This window comes from Pavona decussata, unplaced genomic scaffold, assembly GCF_977016875.1.
Source record: "Pavona decussata unplaced genomic scaffold, jaPavDecu1.1 SCAFFOLD_135, whole genome shotgun sequence".
Taxonomy (NCBI): domain Eukaryota; kingdom Metazoa; phylum Cnidaria; class Anthozoa; order Scleractinia; family Agariciidae; genus Pavona; species Pavona decussata.
In genome coordinates, this window is record NW_028145548.1 from 516,887 (window position 1) to 534,175 (window position 17,289).

Sequence of the window (17,289 nt, forward strand, 5' to 3'; positions counted from 1 at the left end):
AGTGTATTTCTGCTGAGCCCCGTTGAAAATATTATCAAAACATACATCTGCGTGTCAGCGCATGCGCAGGCAATCATAAATATACATACCAAATACAACTTGTTTTCAATTGGCGAACACTGTGAGTTGCTTGGTAGGTCGTCTTTTCTCCTGCCAACCAGTAAGAATGAAAGCAGCTGGCGTGTTGCGGACCATAATTTGAATGTGAAAAGACATCTCTATGCTTTTTACGCACCAGAGAACGCTGTTTGAAACACAACTCCAAGCACAATTCATTGGGCTCTACCGCTTCCGAGCCGACTGGTCGTCGACAGCGCACGTTCGAAAAGATTTAAGTCGAGAATTTTCTCGAGTTTCGCCCTTTTAGCGTTCATAAATGTAGAAAGCTACTAAAAATGTCCTACGTTGAAAGGTTGGCGCTTCAAACGGGCACAATTTGGGTAGTTTGGTGTGTTTTTCTACAACAGACCGTTTGCGGAGCCGACTCAGAATGCAAGGGGTTAAGAACAGATTGTAAACCAGGGATTGTTTTGCCTGTTTGGGGAGGCAGTCCTTCTACTGGCGAGATTGTCGGGCGAGCGTTTGTGTACCTTCTCGCCTTACTCTTTTTCTTTTTGGGTGTTTCAATAATCTCCGATCGCTTTATGTCCGCAATAGAAATAATAACATCGAAGGAGAAAGAAATAAAATTTACGGACAAGCAAACCGGAAAGGAGAGAGTGGTAACCGTCAAACTATGGAACGAAACTGTGTCAAATTTAACTCTTATGGCTCTTGGCTCATCAGCACCCGAAATTTTACTCTCAGCAATTGAAATCTGCGGGAACGGGTTTCAAGCTGGTGATCTTGGTCCTTCGACAATCGTCGGTTCTGCAGCGTTTAACCTACTGATTATTATTGCAGTGTGTGTTTATGTTATTCCCGATGGCGAGGTTCGCCGAATCAAACACCTCCGAGTATTTGCTATCACAGCGTCCACATCGGTCTTGGCTTACGTTTGGTTGTATATCATTCTCGCAGTCTCGTCGAAGGATGAAGTTAAGATATGGGAAGCCGTCGTTACCCTCGCTTTCTTCCCAATCATGGTGATCGCAGCCTACATTGCAGATCGCAGACTGCTCTTCTACAGAGCCTTACGAAGGAGGCAAAGAAAACAAAAACGAGCTGGCATGACTGTCATGCAGACCGGCGATTTCGATATTATTGGAGTTCAAGTAAAAGATGGGTTCGTGGACGGAAACGTCGCCGATGGTCGTTACACCTCCGACACCGAAGCTGGACAAGAATTTGACGACGACGAATTGCTTCACGATCTGACAGAAGACAGACGTGAAAAGGCCATCCAAGCACTGAAAGAAATACGACAGAAGCACCCAGATGCCGACCGAGAGGCCGTCGAGCGTCTGCTGGAGCAGGAAAACCTCAAGCTGCAACCAAAGAGTCGTGCGTTTTATCGAATCGAAGCCACTCGCAAGATGGTGGGCAGTGGAAATGTATTGAAGATGAAACATGAAAAGCTGGAAAAAGCCAGCAGCTCCCTGGCAGATGCAAGACTCGAGATGCACGAAGTGGAGTACGAGGACCCTCAGGTCGTCAGGATTTATTTTGACCCTGTCCACTACATTGTCAAGGAAAACTGTGGCAGTGTGTTTATGAACATTTCACGCACCGGTGGTGATCCGAATAACACTGTTTTTGTGGACTTCAGGACGGAAGATGGCACAGCTGAGGCGGGTCAGGATTACGAGAAAACCGAGGGAACCATCTGCTTTCGGCCAGGGGAAACTACCAAGACGTTCTCCGTTGTGATAATCGACGATGACATCTTTGAAGAAGACGAACACTTCTACGTCCACCTAGGCAATGTTCGTGTAGCTGGCGAAGATGGTGATCTGGTACGAAACAAGTACCGAGGACCACCGGGAAAAGTTGGCAAAGATGGTGTAGCCACGATCACAATCCTGGATGATGACTATCCCGGCATCTTCACTTTTGAGGAGGAGAAATCCTCGGTCACTGAAGCAGATGGAACGATAAAACTGAAGGTGATTCGCCACACGGGGGCTCGTGGTACCGTCCGAATTCCTTACCATACCGTGGAGGGAACCGCTAAAGGCGGTGGCACGGACTACGAGGATGCTGTCGGCGAATTGGAGTTCGAGAACGACGAAACCTGGTAAGACTTTCGTATTCTTACTGTAAGCCATCTTGGTTTAGTTTACATTTACAAGATATAATATTGCAACGCTTTCGAGAAAAACCAGTAATCGTTATTCTTTTACGTATACAATTTAATGTAAAATATAATTTAGAGGGAGGTGGGGAAAGTTGTTTATAACAGCGCATTTTTTGTTCCAAAGCATGTGTCTTTTATGTTTTGCTTTCGAAAAATCCAACTGTTGTAATTTACATACGAGCCAGTTGACTGGAGAGTTTCCTGAGAACCAATTTATACATGATCTATGTCTGACTTAAAAACAGGCCAATACGGGCATTTTTGTTTACAAGCCAAAACAATGTTTTGCGTTAATTTGCCTCTTAGACTTATCGTTTCTTCAGATCATCTCAGTTGTGTAAATTCACCAAACATTTCACTTGTGCCGACAATACGTTTTGCTTCGTTTACATGCATCTGTGACAGTGGTGTTGATTTATGCAAACGATGCGATAATGAATGCGACTCCGTATTCTGAAGCCTTTCCTTCTACCCTTTGTCTTAGCGATGCCTAAATTTTGGTTCAAATAGCTCAGCAACACTGCTCTGCAAAGGTTGTAAAAAATTGAAAATGTCTCCAAGGAGCTGATAATTGATTTGATTTACGTAAGGTTTCATTTTGTACAGTTAGTTTGTTGTCCCTATCGCTCTTGTATGGATCTTTCTAGTGTTATTCACAAGTACTACTCGATCGTTCTTCACTTGCATATAATAGCCATTCTATCTACCGTTGGGACAAATGTTCATAAAAGAAAAACAATTTTTTCCTTCTAATAGTTTACAATTAAATCATCACCAGGTGTAACAAAGTTCTGCGGTCATGTCAAACTAAAACTAAATTTCGAGTTGACGCCGCTACGGTTGACTTGGCTTTGTTGTTGTTGGGCCTCAATACTGCAACAATTTATGGAACTATATCTGGAGAGTATGGTTGGTAATTTAGCACTTAGAAATTCTGGACACTAAGTTTTGATGTTCCAACATGGCAAGGTTGTTGCATATTTCCGGATAAAACAATCAGGATTTACTTACTATGCAAAAATATCAAGAACAGAATTTTCCTTTAAGACTGCAGGTCTATCATGCTGACATGCAGGCAGCTGTAAGGCCAGGCCAGGGTCCTAATATGTAGCCAATTACTAAAACTTTTTCTTCCTTTTTTTTTCTGCAAACATGTGCAGCCATAAATTGTTGTATTGCCAATTAAAATGACTTGGTCATCTCATCAAAACACTTGTTTCGCTGTGGGAAATCTTTAATCTCAAAGAGCAAATGTAGTCTCCTTTTCAATTGAACGCACCCTTGTAGTTTGCTGTATATATGTATCTTATGTCACATTGCATATGCTCAAAATAATGCAAAGCCCACCATGCTAAAGCTATTAAGCCATTTCTATGCATCGTGTCATGCGAATAGGTGATGAGAATAAAGAAATTCATCTTGATTCTAAGTCAAATTTTATAAACAAACATAAACCCTTATCAATCATTTACAGCACACACAGCTTTAAACATGCTTCTAACAGTTCTTCGTCTCACATGGCCTATGTAATTTGAATTTTTAGGACAAACAGGGAGATTCCTGGTGTCGAAGCCATATGTGGGTTGAGTTTTTTGTTGGTTCTCATTCCTGCTCCAAGGGTTTTTCTCTGGGTACTCTGGTTTTCCTCTGTTCACAAAAGCCAAAATTCCAATATACCTGGAAATAGTGGATGAAAGAGCCACTCTGTGGAAGCCACTGAAAACTTAACGATTTTGTTCACAGACTTCAAGAACCAAGGTTGACTCTTGGAGTTAGTTGAAGCCAGCCACAGATTTTTGGGAGCCCAGCCCCTTTTCTTTTGATAAAATTTTTAAACATTAGTGGCACCAACTATTTTTTTTTTTAATAATAACTTCCAGACCTTAACCATATGAAAACCCAATCTTTGTTAAGTCTAGAATTTTTCATGTTTCTTTATTTTACAATAATATCTTAGAGTTAACAGCTTTACTTATCAGCTCAAAGCTGAAGGTATGTTATCTACTTCACTGTTTGAATTATTTAGTTGGAAGCTATTTTCTTATGAATTATTGAATTAGCAAATTAGTTATATGTACAGCAGACATTTGTTGTGGACATTTTTAGAGAAATGAATACATATACACCTCAAAGGAGGCCAGTTTACATGAATAATTAAACAGAGAGGTATAACATTTTAAACATAAACACTTTTATAGCTATAAAGTATTTATCAAACCAGTGGAAAAGTGCTAATATCCTTTTCCAAATGGTGAAACAAAGAAAAATTTGGTACATCATTGTTGACAGACTCACCAAGGTGTTTTCAGTAGTAGCCTCCAAGTACACTTGTTATCATTGTGGTTAGCCAAAACATATGGATGACCAAAGGTAGCATCTGTATGAGCACTTCACCTAGAACGGGTAACTTGCATTTAATTATTGTTGATAAGACAGCTATTGCAGATTCAAAGATAGAAATATATTTATAGTTCAGTCTATAAACCACATTAAAATGTGGAAGTATACAGAAAACTGTTGGCACGCGACATCAAATTGTCCTAATTTACAGCTTGTTAGTAAAAACAGAATATTCTTCCTTCATTATCCATTTTAATCAGTGTGGAACAGTATTATTTTATTTTGAAACAAACGTCAAACAAAGGCAGGGGGTAGGAAATTTATTTGACTGTGACAGTTTTGCAAGTGCAAAAATTATAAAAGCTAATTGGATATGAGAATCTCACGAAATCAAAGACAGATGAAGAACTGATATAAAATTTTTAGTTTCTACCAAGAGATGGGGGAAATAGAGGTTAAATTACAGAAACCTATAGAATAACTGCATTTTTTTTTTTCAGCTCTCACTGAAGAGGATCACCCACACTTTTCTCATGATGCATAATTAGGGCTTTAATTTTACTGTAATGTGTGATTTAGACTTAATTTTCTTTGTGATTCAAGAATGCCTCATTTTTATGTCATATGAATGCAGTAGTCACTTAATACAAAACTTGTGACTAAAGTAGTGAATTACTTGTGATCCACAATGTTTTTGTAATGTGTGAATTGACTACTGATTATCGTTGCATTTTGTTATTAAATAATTTTTCATCGAAATAGACTGCGCAACTTTACCCCTTCTTCGCAAGTGTGTTTTTGGGATCTGAAGAATCATGATTTTTGCATGAATGTAAATACATTTTTCCTATTGTGATCGAAGAGTCAACATTGATCGTTCACATGAAAATTCCTAAGTAATACTTTCCTGTGGAGTTTATTTTACATATTTCAAGAAAACGAACAACAAAATTTGCAACTTTTGTGCATTTGAAAAATTGTGCAATCTTGGAAGTAAAAGAGTTACTGTGAGGATCTACCAATAACATACATTGGAAGATAGCATTCAGATAAAAAGTGATTTGTACTTCATGCAATGTCATTATAATCTGCACTTGTGAGCGATGGGCATTGCATAATTTAATGCCCATGTATAATTTAATGAATTTTCTTTGATAATATCCCCTAAAAACTTGATGGGAAAAAATGAGTTATATTGGGGTGCCTGTGACTGGTAACAGCTGCATCAGACAATGTAAACACAAGGGGGAAACTTAAATTTAAAATAAGTAATTAAAAATGAAAATGTTAATAAACTTCTTTACGTAGTTTTTTTTTTCCAAACAGCGTAAAGGAAATGTACAGTGACATTTCTCAGTGTGGCAATTAAGGTTTTATTTCAGTGTCAAAAGAAAATAATGCTATGATTTCTTTCCTTTTGTGTGTGTGTGGTCTTTTTGTAGGAAAAACATTGAGATCAATGTCATAGATGATGAAGAATATGAGAAGAACGAGACCTTTTATGTGGTTCTTGGTGAACCTAAAGTGGTCAAGAAGGAGGAAGATAAGGATAGTGGAGCTGGTACTGATGAGGTTTACGATGCTGAGAAAGAACGCCTGGAAGAGCTGGGAAAGCCTAGACTAGGTACTGGCAATAATAATCTACTAAAACAAATAATTATATTACTTAAAAATGTCAACAGACTTAATACATTTGACAATAAAAAATTGCAATAAAACATTACTTAAAATCATTTTTAGATTAACAATGGCTAAAATTGATTTTAAGTAATGTTTCATCACAATTTTTTATCGTCAAATGTATTTCCAAATCACTCAATCATATACCTAATACATTGGACTAACACAACACCCAAAATAAGAGTATGGTTTATTTGCAAGGTGTGTCCAAATCACAGAACAGAACTCTGCCCCAACCCTCCAGAAATCCTTTTGACACCTGGCACTTACCAAGTGCCAACTTTATAAAGCCTTTACACTTCAATGAAAATAATAATCTGGTCCCTTGTTATTACACGCTCATGCAGAAAATGAGTCCAAGAAACATTGTTAGAAGTCTTTGACAATGATTATTGAATTTGTTTTTGAGTTAGTGTTTCATTGAGTTTCTTTGTGTGTGTGTGCTTGTAAAACCAACAGCCTAGGTTGTAAATTACAAGTGTAACAGTTTTATTAAATACCCCAGGCTAAACAGTTTAGGTGTTGATAATAATATTTTAAGTAGCATCTTTTAAGATAATTTAGGATTGATGATTAATTACTCCAGTGTGGATTCTACCTGTATGTGCCCCGTATGTATGAGCGAAATCAGCATGGTCGATCTTAGTGACATAGATGCTCAAAGTTGTTTGTTATTTAACACAATGGTACGAGGAATTGTTTTAAAGTGCTGGTAATGTCTCACGAATTTAAAAACAAAAATTCATATAAATAGCTCAGCCCTTCATCATAATTGGCGGTCAGATAGTGCTGAAGTCTCAATGTAATAAACTTTACCTCTTCCCAGAAATGGCAAAGTCCACACATTAGCTCCCTTGTCCTCTCACCAATAGAATACCATGACCTAGAAAGGTCTTTCTAAAAAGAAAAACAAGCATCTAGCAGAAGATGAGATGGGCATAGACCATGAGCATGTGGAACTGTCAAATTAAAATTCTGTCTTTATTTGTCAGGTGATGTCTCCAAGATAGAGGTGACCATTATAGAAAGTAGGGAATTCAAGAACACAGTTGACAAATTACTTGTCAAAGCCAATTTGGCACTGGTTGTTGGTACCTCCTCTTGGAAAGAGCAGTTTGTTGATGCTCTGACAGTGAGTGGCAGTGGTGATGACGACAGTGAAGAACAAAGTACTCCAACTTATGGAGACTACATGATGCACTACCTGACTGTGTTTTGGAAGCTGTTGTTTGCAGTTGTCCCCCCTACTGACATCTGGGGTGGCTGGGCATGCTTTGTGGTATCTATCATCTTCATTGGTGTGCTAACAATGGTGATAGGAGACATAGCTTCTCACTTTGGTTGTACTATTGGCTTAGCAGACAGTGTGGTTGCCATCACCTTTGTTGCTCTTGGAACAAGTCTCCCAGGTAATGACTGATTTCCACACACTGTTAAAATTCTTAATTTTATGCTTAACTGAGCTGTACATTTTGTGCACTTTTTATTGCTGACATCAGTGAGTTCCACATGTACAAGGTGTGAAGAAAACAAACATGCATGCAGTGTTCTCACCAGGATTTTGCATCTTGGGGTCCAAGGGCAAAAAAATTGGGTCATTTGAGAGATAGACTGGGTCGTTATGGAATCCGAATGGACAATTTCCGTCGAATGTCAATATTTGAATAAAATGAATACAAAACAATTTAAGCTGTTACATTTTGCTGTGTGAGTGTCCAAGCTCCAAACATGAAGAACAACATGCCTTTCAAACAGACTTGTTCAGTGCTGTCAATAAGGGCCAGTAGCCGGCCAAAACAGCCGGCTACTGGCCAATCTTCGGCCGGCTACTTTCGTCTCACTTTACTGTTAATTTTGGTAAGAAACTTAAAATAAGGAAAAGATTCAACAAAAATAATTGTGAGACATCCGCCTCAAACGTCTGAGTCGAAATAAAGGCGCATTTCAGGAGTTTTTAACGTGTTTCACTTTGTCACACTTGATGGAAATTGATCAAAGGGGTCGTGGAACGCCTGCGACATTTTCAGAGAACAGGATCCAGCAAGAAACCGGCTTAAAATAATGAAAAGATTCCGCAAAAATAATTGTAAAACCTCCGGTTCAAACATCTGGGTCTAAGTAAAGGCACATTTCAGGAGTTTTAACCGTGTTAACCTTTCGCCTGCTTTTGGTGGAAGTAAAAAAAGTCTAAAAAGTCGACGCAGATCGAGGTGATCGAAGGGTCGTGGAATGCCTGGGACATTTTCACAGGACTAGGTCCCAGGCTTTCGCATGTCAGAAGAAAGTGCATAATTTATATGAATCTGATATGGCAACTTACTTTTACTTCAGTATTGTTACCAATTAGTGTACACCAGGTCGCCAAAGGGCAAAGTCAAAAGGACAACATGAACTTAAAACATTGAATGTATTTTTTTGAATAAGCAGTTGAAAATTTATCATTTCACTCTTTTCTAAAACCAAGTGATTGAGATTTTGATTAAAAGAACGCTTGTAACAAACATAGAATATAGTTAATATAGTCTTAATTTTGATTGTTCTTAAGGCCCAAATACAGTCTGGAAAACGTTGAAAATAGCATTTCCAAGCATCTAAATTTCAGACCCCCCTAGGAAGCTCGCGCCTTCGGCACTCGAAAAGTAGCCTGCCGCCTACTTTCCCAGTCGGGATGTCTACTTTAAAACTTATTGACAGCACTGCTTGTTCGGAAATTTGAATTTCAGCCATGAATGAATTTGTCTTGCCATTAATCTTGGCACAAAGCGCATCTTTAGCCTCGTCGTACTTAAGCCATACGTATTTTGTTTTCCACGACATTAGATTTTCTTTTTGCATTAGTTAAGAATTTTTTTTAGATTTTGTTTTTCTTCTTTGCGCCCTGATGGCCCTTTCATATCATCTTGCGCGTCATTTGTTTTGAAACTGCGGGAATCCCGTAATGGCGCGGCCTGGTGAGAACACTGTGCATGGTTTGCATGTAGCCAGACCAACGTTTTTACTAGAGAGGGTGAATAGGGGTGTGTGACTCCTCCAATCTCCAAAAATTTGGGGGCAAACCTGTCTATCTGCATATATTTTTGCCATAAATTATACAAATTCACATCACTTTAGCTTATAATACAGAACCCGTTCATAGGAACCTACTAAGCGAAAACAAAACAGAAACAGCAAGCATTCAGTTAATAATATTGCCATAACAGTTGATGTATACCATTTTCAAATGGTTGGGGGCCCACTGACTGAAAACAATCAAACCCTGCACAAGAAATGTATGTGGAGAGGGAAAAAACAGCAGTAAGAAAATTAGCTGTTTTTAGAGATTGCCTTGACTGAAAAATGGATGAATGAAATAACAGGTAAAGAACGAGAAACATTTCATGAACATTTTTACTAATATACTTATAAGCAGTGGTTTATTTCTAAAATTAACACATTTATAGTCATTAAGCAGCCCTGGTTAATCCTTCTACCTGCAGTAAAAGAGATTTAGAATCCTGCTGCTCTTAATCAAGCTGTTCAGCTACTTGCCATTTGTGTACCTTAGTTCAAAACTCATCATGATTGTTATTTTCATTGTTATTGTTATTTCAACAGATACTTTTGCAAGTAAAGTTGCGGCCGTTGGTGATGAATATGCAGATTCCTCCATTGGTAATGTCACTGGTAGCAACTCTGTGAATGTCTTTCTTGGTCTGGGAGTTGCTTGGTCTATAGCAGCAATAGCAAATGCAGCCCAGGGAAAACCATTTAAAGTCGAAGCAGGATCTCTTGGCTTTTCTGTAGTAGTTTTCTGTTGTACAGCTCTTCTTGCTATTGCAGTAATGATGTTCCGTAGAGGCAAAAGGGTTGGTGGAGAGCTTGGAGGAAATAAGACCTTCAAACTTCCCACATCCCTCTTTCTAACCTCACTTTGGATTTTATATATTGTACTATCTTCATTACAAACATATTGCCACATCCGGCCAGGGTTTTAGCTTTTTCTGCATGAGAAAAACAAAACTTTTCAAAGTCCTGAAAAATTGCAAAGTGGATAGGAAATTTATCTTTACAGTTAAATAGAGATACATGTAGTGTTCAAATGTTTTTGAGACAAAGCCATTTGTAATGCTCTATTTTTAAAAAACTATTATTTTGAAAGCCTATCGTACTGTTATCCATAACTTGTGGTTGAGAAATATTTAAATTTCGAGTGGACTGAGAGCAGAGAAAATAAGTTTTTATCTTAAACAGTTCCACTGGTCTGAGGCTGTGGAATGTATGTGGTTTAATAGTTGGGGCTTTGGTCTTTTAACCTTAATATAAGATAGGTGGTTCAACATGGATCCCTGTTAAGGCATGGTGCTGTTTCTTTGGAAAGGAAATGTAACTCCACATCTCCCCATCTAGGTGTATAGATAATTGGTACTGGCAAACTGTAAGGCATAAACCTAACCGAAAAGCAACTGCTGAGGGTAGCCTGCAGTGTAAGAGTGTCTCAACTGGGGAGGACTAACAATACTCCCTGTTCCTTGAAGCAACAAACTGATCACTTTTCCATCCACATTTTGGGCCAAGAAGTAAACAAGTCTTAGGTATTGAATGGTTGTAAACCCACCCTCCTTCAAGAAAAGAAGTTCTTGTTTAGAAATATGTGTCAGTTTGGACTTGTGATAGTTTTTCATCTTTTTATATAGCATGCAAAACTATAAAGTTTTAAACATGTTCAGATTCTCATATGCTTAGCAGTCTTTGTATTACTGATGTTACTCAAAATATTAAAAAATTAATGGATTCATGGTCATGCACAATGTATGAAGGAAACATGTGCTGACTGAAAACATGAAAGACAGCATTTTACCACCAAATTACCACTTTTTTGTTACGCTATTTTCAGAAATTATATGTGGCAATCTGCTAAAGCAGATAAAGAAATTACTGAAAGAAATTTAACATGGAACATAGTGACAGTTAGGGCGGGCCCCAAATATATTAAGCAGAAACATTATTATTTCTGTGTGGATAACATAGTGAATGACATGATTTAGAAGATTAGTACCAAATTAGAGATTTCATATATAGAAATCCTTTGCCAAAAGCTGAAGCCAAAGTCAGTGACACTTTAAGTGGCTAAAAGACAATATTTGGCAAATTACATACAAACAGTGAATTGGATTCCGAAGCAAGCAAAACTGTATTTAGAGGCTGTCAGTCTAGTCTCACATCCAAACCATGTAGAGTATGGTCATCAGTAAACAATTTTTATGCTTGTATAAGATGCAATAGGTACATTCTTTTAATAATTACTTATACGTTAGTGCAAAGTGAGATGCTAGAACATCATTCAGCAAAAACAATAGTTCACAACACGAATTTAACAAGTTACCTATGGCGGTTTTGCGTAAAGACTATAGAACGTCAACAACTCTGATAATCACAACAAATGTGTCTTTTAATCATTCGATTTCTCAAATCATGCGTTCCTTGTTTTTATCTAAATCCCATAATACTTTATAACACATAACATGACATACCTAGCGATTTTCCTGTTCCAGTCACCACATTATCCACTTGAAAATATATCTAGTCCCAAACAAGGAAGGCAAACACAATGAAACCCAATTGAACAATAATATTTGTCCAAGACATGTAAGGCAAACTTGATTTCATCTAAGAGTGCATTCTTTTGGGGCTATTCTAGCTATTCTTATTCCTGTTTAGGAATAACAGAATACTTGGAATTTCAATTTCAAAAAGAACACTCCTAAACTCTGGAAATGGAATACCTATGATGGAGGTGACCTAAGAACTACCATGTCTGCGCACGTGAGTGGCTGCATAGGATTCCTGGCCAAAAATTTCTCAAAAGAATGCATATTTTGTCTATTCCGATTAAACTCTATTCCTTCCATTCTATTCATTCTGCTATCAGGAAAAGAATAAACCGAATTATATTCTGTTCATTCCGAAATGGAATAGCTCCCAAAAGAACACAAATACTGTCTATTCCGAGTATTCCTATAACGGAATAGTCCCAAAAGAATGTACCCCAAAATACTGTCACATATTAACCACCACATGCCAACCTCTCAGTCATGACGGGAAAAGTATGTGAAAATACATCTCTTGAAGGGATCAACTGATATTATTTTATAGTCCTAAAAGAATTTTCCCATAGTAATAAGTTTTGAAAAGCACGAATGGAAAAAAGTAATGCCCCAATGCTGTAAAACGTTACAGCTCTCTGCTGTGGTGAAACTATCCAGTAAACAAAATAACTGGGTTCCACTTGTCAAGTTTTGATGTCGTCTTGGAAAAGTCACCATAAACTTAACATGGTTTGGCCCCCAATCGATAATTAACTGGACATGCTCTTGGAAAACTACGGCCATTTTGTGAGTGAATGAAAAATGGCACCTATACACAGTATAGGCACAGTTAAAGAAAGTTTAAGAAGTGTTATGCAGAAGAAGCATTAAATTATTTATGCATTCTACTTGATACATTTTATACTAAATATATGTTTGCATTCGCATAATTTATGTTTTATTTGTTGGTTGAACAGTTAGCTTTTGAAATTTATTATGACCTGTGCCTAATGCTACAGTTGGGATAGCAAGGTGTAAAATTTGGTGAAATGACAAACAGAAGTACCGAATTTCATCCAATGGTGAAAACTTCAATGACTGGATCAATGCAACACACTTTTAACCTTGAATCTTGCTTCTTATACAGTCTTTGAAGAAGCTTTTTCAGGCTGAATTTGCCTTATTTGTAGGGTAACAAATGGCTGAAATTTGAAGGTGTGATTCATATTTTCAGCTCATGCAGATTAAATTTTGAGCCAGAGGTCAAGGAAGAATAAGTTCAAAAAGCCCATGCTTTAGTAGGTGTATATATTAAATATTATTCTAAGTTTCGTTGAATGAATAATATCAGCTGGTTGTGCTACTGAGAAGCATTCCTAATGTGCAAGAAGCATTCCTAATGTGCAATGTAGGGATTTTTAAATAATTTATTTCTTTTAATTTAAGTCACATACTATAGAAAAAAGTCACTTCTAAAAATTTGAACCCTCTCTATATTTTAAGGTCACGGTGATGTTTTAAGGTTTTCTTATAGTAGCAAAGTTGATGCTATTTACCAGCTACTTAATTAAAATAAACATGTATGTTCTGATATTATACAGGAAGGTGTTAAACTGTAAACATAAATGCTTCCCCTTAGGGCAGCATTAGATCTTGCTTAGAGGGAGTAGTTTCATGAAAATGAATTTTGGAAAACTTTCAATGTTGAATGTTCCTAGAACTTATTATAAGAACTGAGAATAAAATATATAATGTTGAAAGTACTTCAGTCTTGTTGCTGCTTCTGGTGCTTTTTGTATCACAGAACTATGTGATCTAAAACACTGTTTGAAGCAAATCCAACCCGATTACAATATTCCACTTTGGCATTGTAAATTTAATTTATGGTTACCATAGATTTCCAGGCCTATATTGTAGGGGGGGGGGGGGAAGGGACAGGGGGGTCAGAACCTCCCGCCTCCTGTACCTTTGCCTCCCGCCTCCCGCCCTTTTTCGCGTTTCTCCCGTCCCCGAGTAAATTAGAAGGCTTCAAAACCCGTATTAGTCATAAAGCTGTACCAGGATGTACCATTCATAGGCCTTTCATTATTCATTTTTTTTACTATATATATTTTGATTAACATTAACATTATTGATAGGTTTTGTACTCTGAGTTAATGAAGTTTTGACTAACATAAAGACTTTTGTTCTTGAGCCATCGTAGCTTGATCAGAAATAAAATACAAACAGCGGTGATAAACATAATAAACTTGCGCATTTTATGTAACTTGACGTTTCATATGCTACGTCAAGCTAAAATGCGCAAGTTTATGTTTATCACCACTACTTGTATTTAATTTTTGACTAACATGTTCGTCTTGTTTGACGGTTTAACCATTCTTTCAGTGACAACATTCTTAGTCCATCGTGCAGTGTTGCATTTCTTAATTATTCATTTGTTGAGATCAAGTAATTCAAATAGGGAAGTAGGACATGGCAAGCTGGCAGCCAAAAGCCCCAGTTAGAGTTCGGTACGCCTGCTAATTCCCGGCGCCTAATTGCGGATCCATCACGTTTACTTGATACACTAATTTCTAAGCTCGTTGGTACTGCTCTGAGGAAAGAATTACTGCATTAAATGCAAAAAGTGTCCGAAATTAGGCCGGACAAACTGTTCATCAAAAAGAAGTCTTCATCAATGTGCCGAGGAGGCCGCACTGATCTCAGTCCTACTCAGTCCTAATCCTACTCCTCTTTTCTATAAAGTCGTTCCTGATTGCTTCCCAAGCTGTTTGGCTGCCTATTGTAATAGGAATCGATTTTGCCTTGTCCAAAACGAAAAACGGGGTCGTGAAACGAACCACTCCGCACTCTCCATGTGCTCATTGAAACAGCATTCCGTTCACAAATTTTGATACACCATGCAGCAAAATCTTTAGTAAGCCCGATTGACGGTCATTGGGAGCTAACTCCCAAGAAGGTCGTCCATGCCCCAGATTTCTCTCTACTGCACTGAAAAATACTAAGAAGTACTAAAATGGTCTTTGACGAACTTGAATTTTTTTTATATCTCTGATACTAAATTTACAAGATGCGTACTTGCTCGCCTAATGCTCACTTCTTTTGGGACTTCTAACAACTTGCGCCGCACTCACACGTGTGTTCACAAGACACGCTTGACATTTCATGAGCTATGACGTAACACCATGAAAGGGTCTACAATTTCACCGGAAGTAACCCTGTTTATCGCCTGAGCACGAATTTTGTGTGCCCTCGGATATATGTGTAAAGCCTCAGAGGTATTATAACGCATTAATAAGTAAAGAAATTCACTGTTTTGTATTGCTCTCCCACTTCCCGTCCTCTTAGAACTCCCGCCTCCCGCCCTTTCCTCTCCCGTCTCCCATACCCCTCCCGCCCCCTATTCTCCCGGGCTTCCGCCCCCTGTCCCCCCCCCCCCCCCCCCTGTATATTCATTCAAGAGACTTAACAGAGCTTTTTCACTCCAGGATTGTTTTTTGTCAGAGGGGGTGGATGTTTATTATTGGAGGGAATTTTACATTTCAAAATAAGTTCAGTTTGACAATACAAACAACTTGAAATACTAATTAAAGCTAACAGTCCATGGGCTTCTATGGGGGTGGGTGACTGAGGTGGGTAATATCAAAAGGATTTTAGCATCTGAGATGTGAGGGGCTTCCAGATTATAATGTGCACTTCCAGAAAATATCCATATTCCCCCCACGGAAGGTTACTTCAGCCGAAACTGAATTTTTTCCAGTCTCTGGCTAGTTGGCTACCGTTAGTCTCAAGCCCTGGTTTAGCAATGCCATCGAAATCAACAACAAACACAAAAATTGCACACATTTGGAGTGTTTTGGTGATTTCATCAACAAAAGTGCCACTTTGTAACCCCCGCCCCCCGCCCCCCCGTTCCACCAAGTTCTTCAATTACAAGTAGTTACTCTTTCCAACAGAAAGACTGCTTACCAATGGTATGTTTGTTTATGTTCATTTTCTAAACAATGTACAAGAGTTAAAAATTGGCTATGCTGCATATATAGGTAATGTGAGTGTTCACACACACCTATGCATAGCTTTAGAATAGGTGTTATTCCAGCCAAACACTGAATTGGTAGGGTACATTAATTTTTTTCTGTTTTGTGTGTAATGCATTTGACACAGATTATTTCATAGACAAATCTACAGCCAGTTTGTTTAGTAGTGGCAATTGTTGCAAGCATTCCCAATGCAACAAATGTTTACCATCTAATTCAAGAAACTCTAGTCTCAACATTATGCACAATGGCAGATGCTCTAACCATTTAGGTACAGGAAGAAGCGATAGACTTGTAGTGGTTCCTACTTCTTGGATAGTCAAATGATAAGAACACACAAGTGTACCCCAAAAATTTAAAATATTTGAGCGTAAACACTAAGATGCCTGTAACCCCTCAGCAGGATGGACTGCTCAAGACAAACTTGCTCCATTTAATTTTTTTGCTCAAGTAGCAAGAAAACTTGGAAAAAATGTAGTTGCATAATATTTCACGGTGGCGAGAGCCACCTGGTGCGGGTGCCCCTCTGGGAGAAGGTTGGGCTGGAAGGAGAAAGAGCCTACTGTTTAGAGCTTACCATGAATACAATGTTGACGTTCCCAATACAATCCATCCTTTATCTCGAGGTCTCTTGATGCAGCAGCATCAAGCAATGCAGCAGGTCAAAATAGCTCGCCTGTGTCTTTGCTTGCAGTGCAATGTCAGTCATAAGGTCACAGCTATATCTAAAACAAAAATAGAAAAGGAAAGAACCCTGAATTAACCCTTTAAGCCCTAACAGTGATCAGCATCAATTTTCTCCTTGTATGCAACCACTGAGGTCATGAGAATTAAGGATATGGTCACCCAAGTTGAATTTTCTTGATATTTTAATAACTTCTCCCCAGTACTTTTACAAGAAAAGTATGAGGACAAGATATATAAGGGGTTAAAAGGTTAGGTTAAGAAAATAGAATATTGTTTGAAGTTTGGGTGTATAGTAATTACTGCAAACGTTTTGACATAAACTTATGACACAACTGTTACATATTACAACTTTGGGTAGGGTTCAGCGGATAAGAAGAAAGTCATTTCGCCTTAAGGAAATGGGGTTTGTTCTAGGTCTGCCTAAAAAAAAACTAAAAATAGGTAACCTCTTTGAAGACATTTGCTGTTATAAGTGCAGTGGACCTAGTATTCTGAAATTGCTCCCTTTTTTTCGTTCTGCGATCAGTGTAAAATGTAGGTTACTGTTCATGAGAAAAAAAAATAGTCAAACACATGATCATAGCAAAGCAAAGCAACCATTTAATACAAGTTCTTTTCAATGAGCCGGCTCGTTTGATCCATCGCCTATCGAGCGCGCGAGCCAAACAAACCCAGCCCCCAAATAAACCAAACGAGCGACAACATGTATGCATGCGCGCATGAAGACGCCTACAAAAGTGGCCTT

General features: G+C 38.2%; 1 protein-coding gene and 1 long non-coding RNA gene across 3 annotated transcripts in view; one reads left to right on the top strand and one right to left on the bottom strand.

Annotated features, from left to right (window-relative positions):
• Positions 1–17,043, bottom strand: part of LOC146467501 (uncharacterized) — a 26,407-nt gene extending 9,364 nt beyond the window's left edge. Inside the window, exons 1-3 of one of the 2 annotated variants that reach the window (XR_014867724.1) lie at positions 16,991–17,043; positions 16,435–16,576; positions 4,532–4,630 (exon numbers count right to left, since the gene is read on the bottom strand). This is a non-coding gene — a long non-coding RNA (uncharacterized LOC146467501). Of the gene's footprint in view, positions 1–4,531; positions 4,631–16,434; positions 16,580–16,990 lie in introns of those variants that run through there. The other variant, XR_014867723.1, reaches the window with a different exon arrangement.
• LOC146467502 (sodium/calcium exchanger 1-like) lies at positions 114–13,583 on the top strand. Its single transcript, XM_085125836.1, has 4 exons — positions 114–2,176; positions 6,019–6,200; positions 7,249–7,665; positions 9,851–13,583. Exons 1-4 carry the CDS (start codon positions 396–398, stop codon positions 10,228–10,230), a joined length of 2,760 nt encoding a protein of 919 aa, XP_084981962.1. The 5' UTR covers positions 114–395; the 3' UTR covers positions 10,231–13,583.
• Positions 17,044–17,289: the final 246 nt, after the last annotated feature.

Bases quoted from the DNA above. Each gene is read 5' to 3' on its own strand.
- LOC146467502 (XM_085125836.1), top strand. From the start codon at position 396: ATGTCCTACGTTGAAAGGTTGGCGCTTCAAACGGGCACAATTTGGGTA. The intron at 2,177-6,018 runs GTAAGACTTTCG...GTCTTTTTGTAG, and splicing joins TTCGAGAACGACGAAACCTG to GAAAAACATTGAGATCAATG. The intron at 6,201-7,248 runs GTACTGGCAATA...TTTATTTGTCAG, and splicing joins GCTGGGAAAGCCTAGACTAG to GTGATGTCTCCAAGATAGAG.